Below are 18,954 nucleotides of genomic sequence, written 5' to 3' on the forward strand. Positions count from 1 at the left end.
CTCTGGGGAACAACAAATCCTTCTGACGGTGGAGATGAACTTCTCTAGTTTGTTTGTTAACCGTTCTGTGGGAGAGCAGATGGAATTTACTCGTTAACTGTCGCGGATGACACGCGACGCTCTCCACCCGTCGTGGCTTCATAGCATTGACGTCAAATGTACCGAATAGGTGAAATGATCGTGGCGAAAATGTGGAGAAAAGCCGTTATGATATGGGTAAAACTAAAAAAAAAAAAGAAAATGCTTTAAGTTGAGACCAACGTGTTTGCTTCGAGAGGCCGAGCGTGTTATTAAGGAAGGTGATTTGTTGTCGAAAACGTCTGTACGAGAATATGCGTTAGACACAAATAGAGAGAAAAAAAAAGGAAAGAGAAAGAGAGAGTGACCTATCTTCAAATTTACTGAAGGGGGATTAGTCATATTTAGTAGAGCATTTGACAGTCACAGTACTCATGCAATCGCAACATATTTTCAGATCGCTTTCATGGACATACTGCTACACCCATAGGTACATTTTTTTCATGATTTGTTTTTGTGTTCACCTTGTTTGTGTATAGTTCTTCTTGTGTAAGCATATGCTACGCTGTATATTTCCCTCCTTCTATAATGCCCTCGGGCGCAGCAAGTATTTTTAAACAAATAAATAAATAAAATCACAAAGCCATGCAGTGGTCATCATTTAGTGAATACCGGCGACAGATGGGACTGATATCATCAATATTATTACGGCAAGCCTCAGACAAATTATAGTCTTTGTTACACAAATAATAATTTGCTTCGTACTCGTTATCACGTGAAATGACAGCTTGTGCGTTTTTCTTCGCACGGCTACAGGCCTCTCATGTTTTAGCTCGGAAAATGATGGTAGCGGTAGCGCGTACGTAAAACACTGAACGAAGAAGGAACAGATACAACACGAGCGCCGTGTTCAATCTTCGTCCCGTACTTCGCGTTCGCGCTGTTCTTACCATTATCATTCACCAACTTGGCCAGCGAGCTTCACTACTCGTAAAGCGTTTTCTTTTGATGCTTGCCCAAAAGCAGGCGCTGAAAAGCCACTTTAGTTCATATACAAAATGCTTCGCGTGAAAGAGTACTACAACTTTGAAGATTGCTCTTTTACAAGAGCTTCTTCTGTCAAAAGTGATACTTCGGGACGGTTTTGTTGGCATGCAAGTCTTCGCTAGCGTGTGCGCGGTCGCCTCCGTGCCAGCGACGCGACAGGCGAAATGTGCGATAACGTGAAGTGGTTTAGAGCAACCTGTTTCGCACACGGAGTTCACGTGCGTGACACGCATGTATAAGTTCTTCTTCGCCAGCGCTGTCGCGTGGTACGGCGACATTTACGAGCCCGCATTCTCGCGACAAAAATGTTTTCCAACCTCCCTGTCCTTCCTCTTTCAATCCTCCTCCTCGTCCTCCTCTTTTCGAGCTCTGCGGCGAGCTCTGTCAAATGGAGTGGCTGAATTTACATCGCATTTATCACAAACACACACACAAAAGAAATACAAAGAGAATGCGGCGGGGGAAATAAGGCCTATTTTTCAAAGCACGAGGAGCGCTTCGCTCAGTCTTCTCTTGTCCTCGTTTCGATCTTACTTCTTTCCTTTCTGGTGGGCTGGCGCGTATGGTGCTCAACTGCTCATCCGAAGGTCGTGGGATCGAATCCCGATCGCGCCAGATGCATTTCAATGGACGTGAAATGTTTGAGGCCCGTTTCTTTTGATTTCAGTACGTTGAACCACGCCAGATGATCGAAATTTGCGGAGTACTACGCGCCAACACTTCTCATAATCATATAGTGGTTTTGAGACGTAGTATCCCAAGGCGTATTCTTCTTAACTCGTTCGTAAATACCCATCATTCGTCGCTTTTAAAATGAAAGGGTTCGAGCTGCGAAATCAAACGCTTCAGTATAAATGTGGTCCGTGTGCTTGTGTTTTCCGTGTGCTATTTACAAGATGCCTGCAATATGGATGTCAGTGTCAGTCATCGTTGGTGCAGAGCATGTCGCGTTACAGTAACAGCCACTACCATTAATTAGTTACGTGAAAGGATTGCTGCCAGCAGGCACCACGTCCACTAACTATTGTCAACTCAGGAAAATATGGCTGGTGTTTAACTATACTCTTCTAGACCAAGTTACCTCGATTGAAAGGTTTTTTTGGCTCCACTTTCCAAAGGCCACGCACACGGTGTTTCATTAGTGGTCACGTGGTACCAGCCGCGAAGTCTCTACTCAGCGGATCACGTGCCGTGACGTCACTTCCGCTACACGTGCGCTCCGGCGACACATCATTGTGACGTGATGAGTGACCTTAGAAAATATCGCGCAGTGGTGTAGGTTTCGCTTTAAAACGAGGGAAAGACCTCGGCGAGCGTAATGCGCGTGCTCACTGACCGTGTGTGACTCAGACGTCAACAATTTTGTTTTATTGGAAGACGATGCGTGTGTCCCCACTGGAGCGTTTTGAAAAGGACGCCTTTCGCGTATACTGCGCATATCTTTCGAATGGTTAGTCCAGTCTCTCGCACAAATCTCTAAATAATGTAAGTGACGCTGAGACGAAGCAAGTGCCGGCACTGTCTCTCAGGTCGTATAGCGCCACCTGCAGTCAAAAACCACCACCACGTATTCTTGACAGATGTGAAGAGGAATGTTTTCCGAAACGGCGTAAGTCGTGACCACCCAACTTCTTGCAGTGAACGTGTCTCGCCAGAAGGAGAATGTGTTGCTTTTTTTAAAGTTCCTCGTGGGGCACGCTGTCGGGCAACGTCTTGCAGACAGGTTCGTAGACGACGAGGCTCTTTTTGCCGCACCTCGTCTCGTATATCTTGTTGCACTCCACCGGCACACCTTTGTCGACGGCGGACTCGGGCTGGACGAGTTGGCAACCTGTAGAAGAACGCAGTGGACAGTGTGTAAACGAGAATTTGTTAATGTCAACTGGGGCGCATGGGTGTTTTTGGTTTAAACTGTCTATCAATGGGTGACAGTATATTTCGTTACGTTATATCTCATTATGTCCTCTAGTCGGATACAGCTAAAAAACAATATTGGGTGAGTGGAAGGTGCGACACATTGACTCAAACTTGCATATGTGAAAGTGATACGCCGGTGGTGTTTTTCGAGCTGCAGAAATGCGAAAGCTGAATCATCACGCGTTTTTTTTTTCGCTATTGTATATTTCTTCGTTTATTATTAACATCAACAATGTCATGTTTTCTTTTTTTTTTCGTGAGCAGCCTCCAGAAAGGTCAAAGTGTGTAGCATTTCTGGGTCTCTTTCATACGCGGTCGACGTCTTCTACCTGTTTCTACATTCCGCAAGAGCAGTTCCGTGTTCGCAAGCACATCGTCTGTTATTATCACTATATTTATGTGTGTTCTAGTTTTTCATTCTGTTTTTTTAATGCGAAGCATTTTTTAGAGAATGAAACGCACTTTGAGTGATCTATCTATCTATCTATCTATCTATCTATCTATCTATCTATCTATCTATCTATCTATCTATCTATCTATCTATCTATCTATCTGTCTATCTGTCTATCTGTCTGTCTGTCTGTCTGTCTATCTATCTATCTATCTATCTATCTATCTATCTATCTATCTATCTATCTATCTATCTATCTATCTATCTATCTATCTATCTATCTATCTATCTATCTATCTATCTATCTATCTATCTATCTATCTATCTATCTGTCTGTCTGTCTGTCTGTCTGTCTGTCTGTCTGTCTGTCTGTCTGTCTGTCTGTCTGTCTGTCTGTCTGTCTGTCTGTCTGTCTGTCTGGCTGGCTGGCTGTCTGTCTGTCTGTCTGTCTGTCTGTCTGTCTATCTATCTATCTATCTATCTATCTATCTATCTATCTATCTATCTATCTATCTATCTATCTATCTATCTATCTATCTATCTGTCTATCTGTCTGTCTGTCTGTCTGTCTGTCTGTCTGTCTGTCTGTCTGTCTGTCTATCTATCTATCTATCTATCTATCTATCTATCTATCTATCTATCTATCTATCTATCTATCTATCTATCTATCTATCTATCTATCTGTCTGTCTGTCTGTCTGTCTGTCTGTCTGTCTGTCTGTCTGTCTGTCTGTCTGTTCGTCTGTCTGTTCGTCTGTCTGTCTGTTCGTCTGTCTGTTCGTCTGTCCGTCCGTCCGTCCGTCCGTCCGTACGATCTGCTTGTGCTTTAGCATGTCGGGAATATCGGGTGTGTCGTTTACCATAAAGACAAAACGCACATATTTGCTATCGGAATTATTGAACGAATGCCTATATGGAATGTGTAGGCGACGAGCTGACGCACGCAAGCACCAGCTAACTGGCATTCTAAAGTAAAGCTGCCGGTATATATAAGCGCGAGTTCACCGTTTGTGAACGTTTAAGTCACTGTCAAGGGAATTCAGAGAACTTTTATTTGCGTGGCATTTTGTGGCGTCAGAGAACTTTTATTTGCGTGGCATTTTGGGGCGAAAGCTGCTATGTGAGATAAAAACGACGACTGTTTTTGATGACACAGCTGTCAACCACCGCTATCGCTCGTGCCCGTAACTGGTATATTCCGGAATTAAAAAACAAACAAACAAAATATCTCAAAAAGTATGAGATTCGAACCCGCGTGGTAACCACATGAGTCTACCACATAGCCACGCCACTGTTTGCTACCCTACACGAGGAGAGAGAGAACGAGATGTACATTGCACAACAAACACGCAGTGCAGAGTGTCACAGCTGGTCGCTCAGTAATTCTGCCTTCAAGAATAGTATTCTGTAGTTATAGTTGACCTCCCTACATTTCTTATATTCTTTCTTTTTTCTCTCGATTTCGTCAAAGCTTGGAAATCGTTTGCAAACGGGACCTATGCCGACTTCATGGCGGGGAAGGCATAACGTGAAAACGTGTAATAGAGCGTTTGGCAAAGTAGTAAAACAGCGACCAGGCGTCACACAATGGGAACTGCGTACCGAGTGGGTCGTTCAATGCTTACAACGCATTACAAAAAGGTTCGGTCGTAATTCTTCATCGTCGTCAGCCGTGGCATAAAAAGAGCGCACGTATAATATATGCCTCACAGGTGTGTAGCGGTTACCACGCTTCTCCGAAGAGCGCAATACTGCCGTTGTATAGGTGCGCCCGTACCTCACAGAAACTATAATTTACGGCGCGTATTCGGTGACAAGCAAGCGTAGCTGCAGTAGTTGTCCCAAGAGTGTTCATTAATGGAGGCTCTAGAAAGCTGTGACTATGCTGCGCGTTCTGCACAGGCCTTGCGCTTTTTTCCCCTTTGTTTTCTTTATGTTTATTATATCATAAAGTCAGTCTTCTCATGCTTTAGTGCACCCTGCGATGGTCTGATTTTTTTCGAACTAGTCTTGTGCGGGTTTTTGTCACGCTGTACCAGACCGCTGTTTCGTTCAGCCAAATGGCAGACTTCCGGCCGTACCAGACCGCTGTTTCGTTCGGCCAAATGGCAGACTTCCGGCGAACGTTTACACTCATCGTTGCGAGCCAGGCGCAGCTGCTACGTCTGGAGTAATACTGCGTATTAACATTGCCCCTCACCGTGCCCCACAGCTGCACGTTTATGCACTGCTACATTGCCGCGAACTCCACTTCAAGTCAGAGGCGTTCACAAAAACCCGTCGCCCACAAAGCAAAAAAAGCGCGAGAGGGCTTTCACTGCCTTGTGGGCTGCCGAGAGATGTGGACGGGGCCGTACTAGCACCTGCACCGAAAGTGGCCGATCATCCAGTCACCGCAGTTTTTCTTGTTGCCTTCTCTAATCCCCCAGTGTAGGGTAGCCAACCGGATGTCTTTCTGGTTGACCTCCCTGCCTTCTATCTTTCTGTCTGCTTTCTTCCTTAAACATTTCCGCGGTCTATATGTACATAACAAGATTTCACACTGAGCAGCTTGGTTATGTCTAGGGCTACGTGTTTTCGAACATATTCGAAAAAAAATTTAATGAATGCTAACTGGCGATATTTTGGACCACTTGGATTTATCTGATAGATTACGGTTTTAATGACCAATATGACCCACTCCGTTCTTTATAAAATAGGCATGTTCTATGCGATCATTGATGGATCGGTCAGTTTTGCCGATGAAAGCTCTACCTCGCGTCTACACTATTTGTTAGCAGGGGCGCAGGCATAAATTCTTTCGGGGGGGGGGGGGGGCACAGATTGAGGGGGGCAGGAAAATGGTCATTTTGTGGCCTGTATGGCCTGGCAAACAAAAATTGGGAGAAGGGATAGAGCATGGGCCCAGTGAGTCTCCCCCCCCCCCCCCTTCCACCCACTCTAGCTACTTCAATGTCTCGTATACCACACAATGCATTGCAATTCGGCCGTTGTTCCGGGAACGTCATTTCAACGGCACGGAGCTTTCACGACTCTCGACACGAATGAGAAGGACAGAATGCTTTTCACCTCAACGAACGCTGTCCCCAGAGATCCGCCCTGAGACACACTTCTTGGAGGCCGTGCATGAACTTTAGTCATGTTAGCCCTTAAATTAGGTTTAATGTGGTAGCCGAATTAACGTACCTAGATGGTCGGTCCGCGTCCCCGTTATCATATTCAACCAGTTTAACACGTTCATTGTTGAGCTCCGACTTGTTAACTCTGTTCAAGTGTCTTAATACTACACATTTCGTCTATTTTGTTTATATTTACGTCGGAAATGCGCAGGTGAGTTCGGTGCGTCGATGAGGCGAACAGCATCAGGACGTCACTTCTCGGTGCTTTTTCGAGTATCTGAACCCGCTCTGCCGAAGTGAACAAGTCCACTATAGATGAATCCATCGAGAATCGTGCGCCTGGTATAAATTATAAACTCGACCCTTTCTACACTTCACATCATACTCACCCTTGCGTCGCTTCTTCAAGTTTTCGACGAGGATTGCGCACGTCTTGTCGGGACTGATGTACATGAGCTTGCGCTCGACGCTAGGCTCGTCTGAAACGGTAAAGAGGGACGTGACATTGAACAACGTTGTACTACATTTCCGCCTCCATCAGAAATGCAGCCGCCGCAGCCGGGATACCCAAAGATGGCGGCTAGGTAGCTACAATACATAATGCCTTCACGCGTAGATTGCATTGGCATAGACGATTGTAGTCATTTAGTACAGTTTCGCTGTAATCTATTTGTGTCTCGACGCAAGACGCACCATCTTGTACTGTCGCTGTTCCTGCTTAAGCAAGCTCTCGAAAGAATAGTTACAAAGACGGTGGCCACTGTGTCATCAGTGTAAGATATTCAAGAAACCCCCCCCCCCCAAAAAAAAAAAAGACTTGTTGACCCCTCCGTCATACCAATAGGTAAAATACGTAAGTAAAATGTGTCCTTATGGAAGTAGTTGAATGTTTACTGTACGTCGATATAAGAGAGCTTGCGCAACGTCTATTGGTGCTTGACGGCTATGGCACAGCTTAACGTTGATGCATCCACATTGACGCTTGGTCATACACCTCCATCCTGATGACTAAGGTCCATCATTGGCGAATAAACAAACTCTTGTGGTCATATATGCTTACGGTAGCTGTAGTAGTTAACGCCGAGAGCGGAACTAGAGAAAGTGATGTGACGGCCAGAAGAGCGTGACTTATTAAAAGCCGATCTTGGTCTAACGTCCCCTACTCGCGACATGTTGCAGTTATTGAACAACACTACCCGACCAGGGTGAAACGCAATGGTTGTCGTGTTGTCCCTTTGGCTGGCCACGATTATTCGCCGGGTGAGAATGAGTGGAGCACGCGGAGTTAAAAAGCCTCTCACTGTTTACAAAATCAGGCCCTTGATTGCTGGTCAATAGATGCTATGAGTGGCGCCGATGCTTGGGGTGAGATCGCCATCTGGGGGTGTTTTAAGGCTTTGACAAAATTTCAGTCATCTTATTCGAAACGCGTCGAATGGGCTGGACCCTTAGAATTGATGCGTTGAATGAACTAACCGTGGATGTCACGGTCACTGAACTCTACCAAGAATGCTGTGAGAGGATAGCGGTAGACATAAAAGGCGTATAATAAAGTCTATCAGAGCATGTGCTTGGCATGTGTTGTCGTGGACCCAGAGGAACTTGTTTCTTCGCCTTTTGATAGTGCGTAATTTTTTAACGCCATTTCTGTGACGGAAATACGTCACTAAAATCTTCTTCAATCCCGGCATAAAACACTTTAAATAAGCACCGTCGACGTCAAAGCAATGCACGTACGAGCTGAAGTATGGTCTTGTCCTGCTGAGCACAGTCGGCGACTACTGTTTGCGGTGTCTGGATTGATGAATAAGTTTTTGCGGTTTTAACTGTGGATGTTCAAGCTAGTTGATTTGACACTTTGACAAATGGTGGGCCGCACGATATACGCGGACACTGCAAACCGAAAATCACGGCCCTCCTTTGCTTTCCCGTTTTTTGTGTTCGTGTGGCGTATCTATCTTATCTATGGGTTTTCTATGCCACGTTGAATGTTCAGATTTTAACCTTCAACTACAGTGCATGCTATACAGCACAACTTTACGGCCTTGTACTATAACACAGTTATATACTATAACTGTCAACCACAACTTATGGGAAAGTGCACTTTCTTGCGCCATCTGTATTGCCCTGTAAAGATTTAGCAACACCCTTCTTGTTTCTGCATCTCTTTTTCTTTTGACGCCCTCCAATGTAAGGGCCTATATATGGCAGGTGGTATTTTTGAAATGTTTTGTTATGATACGAATAGCTTCAGAAATAGCCTCCGTTATGCCAGGGCGCCGCTGGGTTTCCAGTATGAGAGAAGTTTGCTGCCAATCATGTCGCTCGTCGTGCCGTTACGCAAGCATAAATCAGTCTCACTTCAGTGAGTATCTGTGAATACGCCATACATTCGTAGTTATGAGAATATGATTTTGTGTCGTTTGATCTATCATTCTTTGGCTGTTTGCTCGTGACAGCTTCATGTGTAGTGCACTTTGCACCACGACCATGGTTGTCGTTACCACCACCATCCTCAGTAATTAAAATCAGTTATCTATCTGAAGGCCATCAAGGTTCACAAAGCGTTTAGAGAGGCATTGGTTACATTGTCGTACAAATGAAAGAACGAAATTAAAGAAGAAACTAGCAAGTTTGGACAGACGGCCCCTCACAATAAAGAAATTTCTTGGACAACAGCCTGAGCTGTATCTTCAGAAAAAGGCGAATATCTTCCTGACCGACTCCTCAGTGGAGACCGGACTGGATAACCGCTTGTGGTATACAGCTAGGAGTTGAGATATATAAAATTATCTTAGTGCATATACTGTGAGTAGAAAAAGAAAGGTTTGCGTGTGAACATTTCATGACTGTGTGAATTGCCGCAAGCAAAGTGTACATTGTCATGTTATTTCAACGGGTCTGTGTGTGCTATTATAGATTTTTTGTTGAGTGTTATTTTGGGTACCATTCATTGTTACTTTGTTTCGCTGCAGAACATATTTATATGGAGTATAGGAGGTAATACGGACCTCAATTTCTTCATAGCAAAACGGATACTACAGAGCAAAACAGGAATAGTTAGACTATAGACAGGTGAACAGGTACAAGAAAATTGGTCACCTCCGACTATATTTTAGACCACAAAAGCACCAACAAAGTGACCAGCTGCGCTGGTTTCGCGTGTTGCTGTAGCGACGCGTAGTGGACCATTCGCTCATTCGACAAAAGGAAGAATTATGGCGTAATGGACATTGCGTAACTGTGCTTGCAGTAGCCATTTTGGATAACTTGAAACTGCCCATGTTACGCGCTCAAACTTTCATTTTCTTTTCGGCATGATTGAGTCATGCACCGAGAGCTGAAGCCAAGCTAGCGATTCTACCCCGCCGCGGTGGTCTAGTGGCTAAGGCACTCGGCTGCTGACCCACAGGTCGCGAAATTGAGTTCTGGCTGTGGCGGCCGCATTTTCGATGGATGATAAAATGCTGTAGGCCCGTGTGCTCAGATTTGAACGCACGTTAAAAAACCCCAGGTGGTCGTAATCTCCGGAGCCCTCCACTACGGCGTCTCTCATAATTATATGGTGGTTTTGGGACGTTAAACCCCACGTGTCAACCAAGCTAGCAATTTAGAAGGCGATGCGCATGAGGCGCGATTGTGCTATCACCTTCTTCTATTGAAGACGAAGCTCAAGCGCCCTCCCAGTTTTTATCTTTTTTTTTCTTTTGAGCATGCGCCTTTCTATCTCTTTCTCTGCTTGTCTATTTCGCTCTCTCTATAAATCTGCATGGTAATATCATTAACCTGAATATAATTTTATGCTTCGTGTGTCTGTCGACAGCTTAGAGAGGTCCCGCCGCGTTGGTCTAGTGGTCTAGGTTAGCACGTTGGTCTAGGTTAGCACTCAGCGGGTCAGCAGCCGAGTGCTAAGGCACTCGGCTGCTGACCCGCCGGTCGCGGGATTGAATCCCGGCGGCGGCGGTTGCGTTTCCGATGAAGGCGGAAATGTTGTAGGCCTGTGTGCTCAGATTTGGATGCACGTTAAAGAACCCCAGATGGTCGAAATTTCCAGAGCACTCTACTACAAAGTCTCTCATAATCATATAGTGGATTTGGGAAGTTAAACCCTACATATCAATCAATCGGTGAGCTTACAGAGGTGACGAGCTTCGATGAAATGGTACTGTAAATGAAAATAGGACAGAAGAAAAAGACAATAAGAAAGCCAAGTGGTACGTCAATTCTTTCAAGGACTTGCTGTCCTCTGTGTCACCGTTGGGTGGGCACACGAATTAAGGCTGCGCAGCTACAACGTCGCTCTACTGCTGTTGAGGTGGATATCATTCATTAATAATCATGGTATTGTAATCGGTTTTTTTTTCACTACAATTTTCTTACCTATGCCATGCGCGTACTTGACGGCGTTGTAGTCCTTGTGCACGCCAGTCTTGCTGATCGTGAAGAACACTTTCATGGACATTCTGCGCAGTGAAGGAGTTCGACGAATAAGCACAAATCAGGCAGTTCATACATGCATCGTACTTTTTCACGCATATTTTGTAAGAGAAGCAGACTTGAACTGAGCCAAGCAAAGTATAGGGCACGATCTTTGTAGCCTTTACTTGTAGCATTGTAATTATCTTCCAAATGTAGATAAATTGAAGTGGACAATATACGACAGCTTTCCGGCTGCAGTGACTGAACCTATACAACCTTCTGATAACGCTTTCTCAAAAAGTACGTTCGATTTGTACCGCGCGAGCCTTTTATGCCGTAAAAACTATACTAGGTCATACTTCGTACCCTTCGGGGAGTTCTGTGTATGCGAAGAATCATTTTTTTATCGCTCCGAAATGTTCATTGTGATTTTACTGCGAAAATTATAATGTATGGCGATAATAATAGTAAAAACAATGATGTTTAAAAAAAAAACCGCGAGGCCTGCGCAGAAAGTGCAGCGCAGTCTTTTTTTTTTCTTTATTGCCTTCTTGACTACAGGTCAAGCTAATATGACAATCACTATCACACGTGTTTCATGCGTGACAACGCGTCAAACAAAGATATGACATCTTCATTACAGTCGGTAGTCTTATACACATCTCGCACTTTTATAACAGCTTCCACGAAACACTCATTAACGGATAGAACTCTCACATCACAGTGTCTGTATGATAGCATACTACGCCAAACAGCAAAAGCTAGAAGCGGACTTTCAGAGATTTTTTAATTAGTCATTGGGTAACTGCTGCAAACACATTTGCTTGATGCCCACTTGCTTGATGCCCGCTATATGACATTAATAATAAATGTTCTAGTGTAGTAGGCCAATATTCGCTATGCTATTTTTCCTCATTCTTCCGAGAAGCATGGTATCTGCTAGACTATTGCGAGAAGTATTTTGCCCATAGTTCAAGCAGTGGCTGACGACGATGAAGAATAATGGCTGAAGTGGGTATCCGCCACAGTTAATAGCTGACAAAAAACAAACAAACAAGCTTTTGTAATGGGTTGGAGCATGGGACGACCCACTCGCTACGCAATACTGTACGACGACTGCTTGTTCTTTCGCTGTTCTAAAACGCTTTATAAGTCGTATTAATACACACGATTGCTTTCCCGACATGAAGCCTGCCTAAGGCAACTTTGCCAACAAGTCCCAAGCACTGGTGTGTCTCGGTGGTAGAATACTGGGCTGGCGGCAAGCGGACCAGGGTTCAAGCCCCACTGTGTCATTGGTGCTAGTTTTTTTGCCTAATTTCGCGCGATGTGGTTACGGACGCCGGCGGCGGCGGCGGCGCACAACTATGGCACTGCGCGAGACCCGAGTTTTGATCTCATAACTGCTTTCACTAAAAAATGGCGAAGCTTGCCCTAAGCCGCTCAAGGCTTCAAACAGTGAAAGTGGATGATAACGAAGACTAATGTGGTTGCTTCTAGGTTTTATTTATTTATTTATTACAAGTACCTACATCGCCCATTGGGCATTGTTGTAGGGGGGGTTACAGTAGAAAATAGAATACAAAACAGCAAAATTACAAGCAAATAAATCGTGCATTACAGTATACAGGAGAAATCAACACTTGTAGTACAGCATTAGAACAAAAGTACAAAACACAGGATTATACAACGAAAGCTGTAATTATACATATAAAAAAATCAACAACCAAGAGAAGTACAAAGCCAACGTTAAATATATGGGTTATTTCAGCAGCTCAAAATGCTGTTTCAATGGCTGTTAGGAAATTAGAATCAGAGAATATTGGTAAGGCAATGTTCTACGTTGATTCTCCGCGTAAAAAAAAAAAAAAGTTCCAGTTAAAGCGCACGGAGTCACAGACATGACAAGGTTGTCCAACCTTCAGGCACAGAAACTCGCGCTGACACGGAGCGTTCGCCGCGTCTTAATAGATCTACGAGCACGTTGTCGTTTGCATTGGTCATCCGTCTCCTCGGGTTTTTCGTCTCGTCGCAGGGCAGCCATTAGTTGTGCCTAATGTTGCCTTCGTTTTAGTTGACCAGCGATGGGTAGTGTGACTGGCCCATAGTCTGTTGCACTTACCCGTTAAGATGATGATAATTTTCTGCCACCAACTCCGCAATTAACGTTTTTATGTACACTTTCTGTATAAACTGCTTAATAAGATGCTTGGTTCAGTCTAATTCGCTTCCGACACTATTCCCCGAGAGTTAGATTAGGCCGTGAAACTTCTTAACGAATACGGGCCATTCCACTTTGCCAGCCTGGGTCACCTTTTATTGCTAATATATTTATTCTTATTACTAATCGGTTGTGACCATTACGTGGTTAAGGTATAATTGACTTTCTTTTGCCTAACCTTCCTACCTTTCACTAAACAGTTCTCTCTCCCTCACACAAAACTATTGTCGATCGTTGCAGGAACAGCATGGACTAAAAGTTACAGGTATTTAAGCGTTAATTCAACATGAGCGAAACAAGGTTCGTTGATGGTGGGACGCCTGTGTATAAAGATGCAGGTTCTACTCACAGCGTCGTCGCCTCCTTGTACATGCGAGTGCGGAGAACGTACTCGTAGTTGGTCTCGCTCAGCTGACGCAACCTCTGCGCCGACTCGCAGCGCTCGATTCGTTTCAAGTTGAAGTTGCGCTTGATCACGTATATCTTCTCGGTGATGGCCACAAACTACAAAACAAAAAAAGAGAACAATGCAAAGGAAACGTCGGGCAAGAGATGAAGCGTGGTGTGTTCCAAGAGCTTCCGAATTACCCCTTGACTTAGAAGTGTGGCAGTTTGGGTTAGTTGGTGTGACGTGACGATAGTTAAGTGTGGCAGTTTGGGCTAGTTAGTATGACTTGACGATAGTTAAGCGTGGCAGTATTGGGCTAGTTGGTATGACATGACGATAGTTATAGCGCGAGAACAGAACTACGACAAAGAGACAAGAGGGACACTAAGTTTCTTGAAGGTTTCGGTGCGCGCAAGTAGTTATATTACTATCACTTTTACTTTTCTGTTTTGTTTCCTTATAGACTTTTCTTAGCCTTTTTTTGTGCCTTTTTTTTACCTTACTCATGCATTGCTCTTTGTGACACATGGTTTTTGTCCCATGGTTTACTGTCTCCTCTATATGTTTTCGCGCTCTGCGCAATTAACTCAGTTGGAAGTTAGCGCTCGTGTCCTTCTTGTCTCTTTGTCGTCGTTCTGTTCTCGCGCTACAACTATCGTCGTTACCCCTTGACATCCCACGAAACTCCCTGCACGCGAAACATTCACAAGACTCTCTAAGACAAGCCATCAATACTTCTGAACTGCTTCGTCGAACTCCATACTGTCATATGCCATGTAATACGTCATAATATATCACGTAGGGCACTGATACGACGTAGGGTCAAGGCCGAGCAGGGCAGATGGGGGGGGGGGGGTCGGTCTTTGCCTTTGTGCGCCACCCCTTTTATACGCCATTGAGGGCTGCAGACTTTCTAACACGATTTCCTGGCACCACAAACATTCCTTAGCACCTCCCAGCATTTGCACACACACACACACACACACACACACACACACACACACACACACACACACACACACACACACACACACACACACACACACACACTCACACTCACACTCACACTCACACACACACACACACACACACACACACACACACACATGCCGGAAAGTTAAAAGTTATTCCACGCCAAGCGGTTCGGAGAAGCGCCGCGAGAATGTGGACTCCCCCAATACCTAACACTATATCGAACACTATACATGCAGAAAAAACAAAAACATAAAAGCTAAAAGCCATGGCATAAGCAGTCTAACGGCCACGGGCATTCGCCAAACACATTCAGTAGTTTTCAAAGTGTCCTTTATTTTTTTATATTGGCACGAACAAGCAGCAACTCTTGTTTCCCTTCCTAACCTTTGCGGTCGACCACGAACTTTCGGGTTGCTGAATACTCAGAAACCTTTAAAAAAAATGGCTGGTGTGAAATCTATCGTTTCGGTTCAAGTGTCGGAATATGAAGTTACCTAAGACAAGGGCTAATGAACTGTCATGATAATCTTTGAAAAAGATGTAATAGGTAGATCAGACGGCCTTTTAGGAGTTGGAATCACTGCGGCACCTGGAAGACAAAATGTGAACAGCGCGCAACTCTTAACGCTGCCTCCGTGGCTCGTTTCGGCATTGGGCGAAACACCAACGTCAGAACTTAGCCCATAAAACACACCAGTGCCACTGGTCAAGCCATGGAGGGGCCGGAGGGGCTGACGAGTGGTTCAAACCGTCATTCACCCGTGAATTTCTATCATCCATGTGTGTTTCTGCACGCACCCATAGAAACGTGCGCACGAACATAGAAAAGTATGGTTTACCAACGCCCCCAACCGCGGAAAAAGATTCTGGGCTACGCTTCTGTCCGGAGCTTGTGAAAGCTGATGTTCGAGAGCCTTGACACGTGAGGTAAGCTTTAGAGCCGCCTCCAAATTTGTGTATGTGTGCCAGTGCATGGGCGAATAACGGTGTTCTTTCGTGGAGCTAGAGAGATGACGCAAGTCGGCACAGTGTGGTATTAAACTATTCGATATCGTATCTTACAATAGGTGGCTCAAGGCGGGCCCACACACAGCTGTGAATAGGGCTCGGTCAGGAGTATTCGTCACCCTGCTTGGTGGTACAGTTGTTAGATTGCTTCGCTGCTGACCCGAAAGTGATGACTTCGTTACTGGACTCACTTCGATGAAGGCGAAATGATAGCTGCCAGAGTACTGTACGATCTAAGTTTAAAAAAAGGCATCATGGCCAAAAAGTCTGGAGCTGTCAACAATGGCGTGGCTCCCACGTAATAACATCTTGGTTTTGGCTCGTTCAACCCTATAGATACCTCTTGTTACGTGTCACTTTGCACCATTGTCGATGCAGTAGCGTTTGTTTAATTCTTATAGCATACGAGGCTGTGTATAAGGCCACACTATTATATACGTGTTAGGTGGAAGCTAAGTGTTTGAAGGAATTGTGAATCCATGTGTACCAGTCACATTGGTTGACATTTAGGAGCTAGCACTTTCAGCTTCTGTGGACGCAGGTAATATTTGTATATCTGATCTTGCTTATACAGATCCGTTTTATAGCCATCCTCAAAGTCTCATGGGGATGTTCTGAGAAAACATTCCTCTGGCCTATATACGGAGAAAAGGAGAGTGTTTCCGAAGATACTGCATTGTTCATTGTAAGAAATAACTCGTGTCATTTACAATTGCTTTCAGCAAGTAAGAAAAACAAAGAGAATTGAGACGACGATAACTATCTGTACACCTGCGCATGATGAAAATAATGAAACAGAAAGGCCTATGGCAAGTAGGTTAACCAGCAAGAGAGAGGGAGGAAACAGGAGGGAAAGGAAAGGCAGGGATGTTAACCAGTCTAGAACGACTGGTCATCATCATCATCATCATCATCAGCGTGACTACGTCTACTGCAGGACAAAGGCCTCTCCCATGTTCCGCCAGTTAACCCGGTCCTGTGCTTGCTGCTGCCAATTTATACCCGCAAACTTCTTAAACTCATCTGCCCACCTAATCTTCTGTCTCCCCCTAACCCGCTTCCCTTCTCTGGGAATCCAGTTAGTTACCCTTAATGACCAGTGGTTATCCTGTCTACGCGCTACATGCCCGGCCCACGTCCATTTCCTCTTCTTTATTTCAACTATGATATCCTTAACCCCCGTTTGTCTCCTAATCCACTCTGCTCTCTTCTTGTCTCTTAAGGTTACACCTACCATTTTTCTTTCCATTGCTCGCTGCGTCGTCCTCAATTTAAGCTGAACCCTTTTTGTAAGTCTCCAGGTTTCTGCTCTGTAGCTAAATACTGGCAAGATACAGCTGTTATATACCTTCCTCTTGAGGGATAGTGGCAATCTACCTGTCATAATTTGAGAGTGCTTGCCGAATGTGCTCCACCCCATTCTTATTCTTCTAGTTACTTCAATCTCGTGGTTCGGCTCTGCGGTTATTACCTGCCATAAGTACGACTGGTATGCTGCCCTAGACTGCATGAGCACAGGGATGAGGGAGCTTGGAACATGTAGAGACGGAGAGAGGCGAGCACAAAGCTTTCGGTAAGCTACTCTACACGGTGAATCGGAAAAGAGGAATGGGAAGGTGAGAGGGAGAGGCGAAGGCGGTGAATTCATTGCATCTGGCCGCAACTGGCACCATAAGTCAGAGGCGTCCGCACAAGCCCTACGTCTCTAAAATTCACACGAGTGTATTCACAGCTTTGTGGGCCGACGGGGTATGGTGACGCAGTTGTAGTAGCTCCTGCGCGGAAGGTGGATGATGTTCCAGACCTCACACTACCTTGAAAAGTACTTGTCCATCCCCCCCCCCCCCCTCAATGGCACAGCGAGTGTTGTGCATTTTAATTATTTAGAGGGGATAGTCTTCAGCGACGAAGCTGATATGATGAAGGCACCTCAGAAGGTCGTGAACAAAACAAAAAGAACGGTTAATTGCAACATATGCGTGGACATTCACAATGAATTCAAGTGTCAATATCGCAGGCAAGCATTCACACGGGAGCACTACGCCTGCGTGAAGCACACGCACTCGCGCTGACGCAAACAACAAGACGGGCTCGATAGCGCAAATCCGCGTGCGGGCGCGTTTTAAACTTTAACGAGTTTCGCAATTGCTGCGTGAAGTCCTGGGAGCCAATTTGTGGCCGCTTGAGTCACAGGCTGCCAGAGAATGACAAATTCCTATTTCGCTTCAAAGCCCTGTTTGTTAGCTGTGTCGTTATTTGAAAAAAAAGGGGAAATATATAGAGAAAGGGACTGATCTAAAAACGAAAATGGTGTTCAAGTGTTGCTTGCAAAGCAGCACAGTTATCGGAGAACTTTTTTTCTATTTAGCTTCGCTTGCTATACTTTTTGAGAACTTAGATTTTTTGTCGTCTTTTTGTTTTTCTTGCAGAAGTGCTTAGATTCTTATCTAAAAAGTGCCGCAGTTTGAGCGTCATTGTGATGCACAGTTCGTCGTTTAGCTGGCAGGTGACACCACAGTCAACATTTCCCTTCTCTCTTGATTCGCATCGTCCCACGGTGTCTCGCACTTTAACGCAACTACGCTTTCACAGTTTTCAGACTTAAGTCGTTTAAGTAGTTCCGACTACTTCCGCGTCTAAACTTCTTCTAAACCTTCTTCGTGCTTCTCGTACGCGCGTTCATACACTATTTGAATGGCTGATAAGACATTTTGCGAACTCTGCCAATGCCGCGATAAAATCGCACACCTTCTCTGCAAGGATATGTGAAGTGTTACGTCCCCAAACCACGATATAATTAGGAGAGATGCCAAAGTGGAAGGCTGCGAAAATTCTGACCATCTGGTGTTCCTTAACGGGCACGACTGACACCGCTCAGTACGCGGGCCTATACAATTTTGCATTCATCTAAATTATGTGGCCGGGATCGTACCAGCGACTTTCGAGTCAGCAGCTGAGCACCATAAGCACTACTCCAGTGCGGCGGACACCACCTTATCTGCAATAGCACCTGCTTTGACACGCACTAAGAGTGACCTTCCCAGCCACACTTGATGAACTTGATAACCGCCCTCTGAGAGGAAACAAAATTCTATGCGACTGGCCTACCCATCAGGTCTCAACTGCGCATCGCATTCATTCCCCGCAATATGCACCCTGCGCACAACGTCGGTCGACGTTGGGCCAGAGGTAGAGCTCTGCTCGAGCACGTCCGTAGCAACCCCACTGATGCAAGCTTTGTGGGTGCTGCACCATATGTACATCAAAAGGCATTCGCTGTTTCCATACTCAAATTCCAGGCTCACTTGCTCCGCCATGGTACGCACATTGAAGCCCGTGATAGCGGACCAGGTTGCAATCGCGCTGGCTATGCTAGATAGTCGCTGAGAGTCAATATACAGTGACTCCAAGGCGGCTATCAAAGCCTACGAAACCGGGATGGTAGCCCCTCA

The 18,954-nt window shown here is 45.2% G+C and overlaps 2 protein-coding genes across 3 annotated transcripts in view; one reads left to right on the forward strand and one right to left on the reverse strand.

Moving 5' to 3' along the window:
- inaE (inactivation no afterpotential E) overlaps positions 1 to 18,954 on the forward strand; it is a 220,185-nt gene that overhangs the window by 69,813 nt on the left and 131,418 nt on the right. The gene's annotated exons all lie outside the window — the stretch shown is intronic.
- The window catches only part of LOC119164502 (uncharacterized), a 22,678-nt gene continuing 6,142 nt past the window's right edge, over positions 2,419 to 18,954 (reverse strand). The window contains exons 2-5 of the mRNA XM_037416699.2: positions 13,481 to 13,635; positions 10,872 to 10,954; positions 6,881 to 6,970; positions 2,419 to 2,896 (exon numbers count right to left, since the gene is read on the reverse strand). Of these exons, the coding sequence (XP_037272596.2) occupies positions 2,742 to 2,896; positions 6,881 to 6,970; positions 10,872 to 10,954; positions 13,481 to 13,635 (483 nt within the window). The 3' untranslated portion in view covers positions 2,419 to 2,741. The remainder of the gene's footprint in view (positions 2,897 to 6,880; positions 6,971 to 10,871; positions 10,955 to 13,480; positions 13,636 to 18,954) is intronic.

The sequence above is a fragment of the Rhipicephalus microplus genome, chromosome 8 (genome assembly GCF_043290135.1).
Source record: "Rhipicephalus microplus isolate Deutch F79 chromosome 8, USDA_Rmic, whole genome shotgun sequence".
Classification (NCBI taxonomy): domain Eukaryota; kingdom Metazoa; phylum Arthropoda; class Arachnida; order Ixodida; family Ixodidae; genus Rhipicephalus; species Rhipicephalus microplus.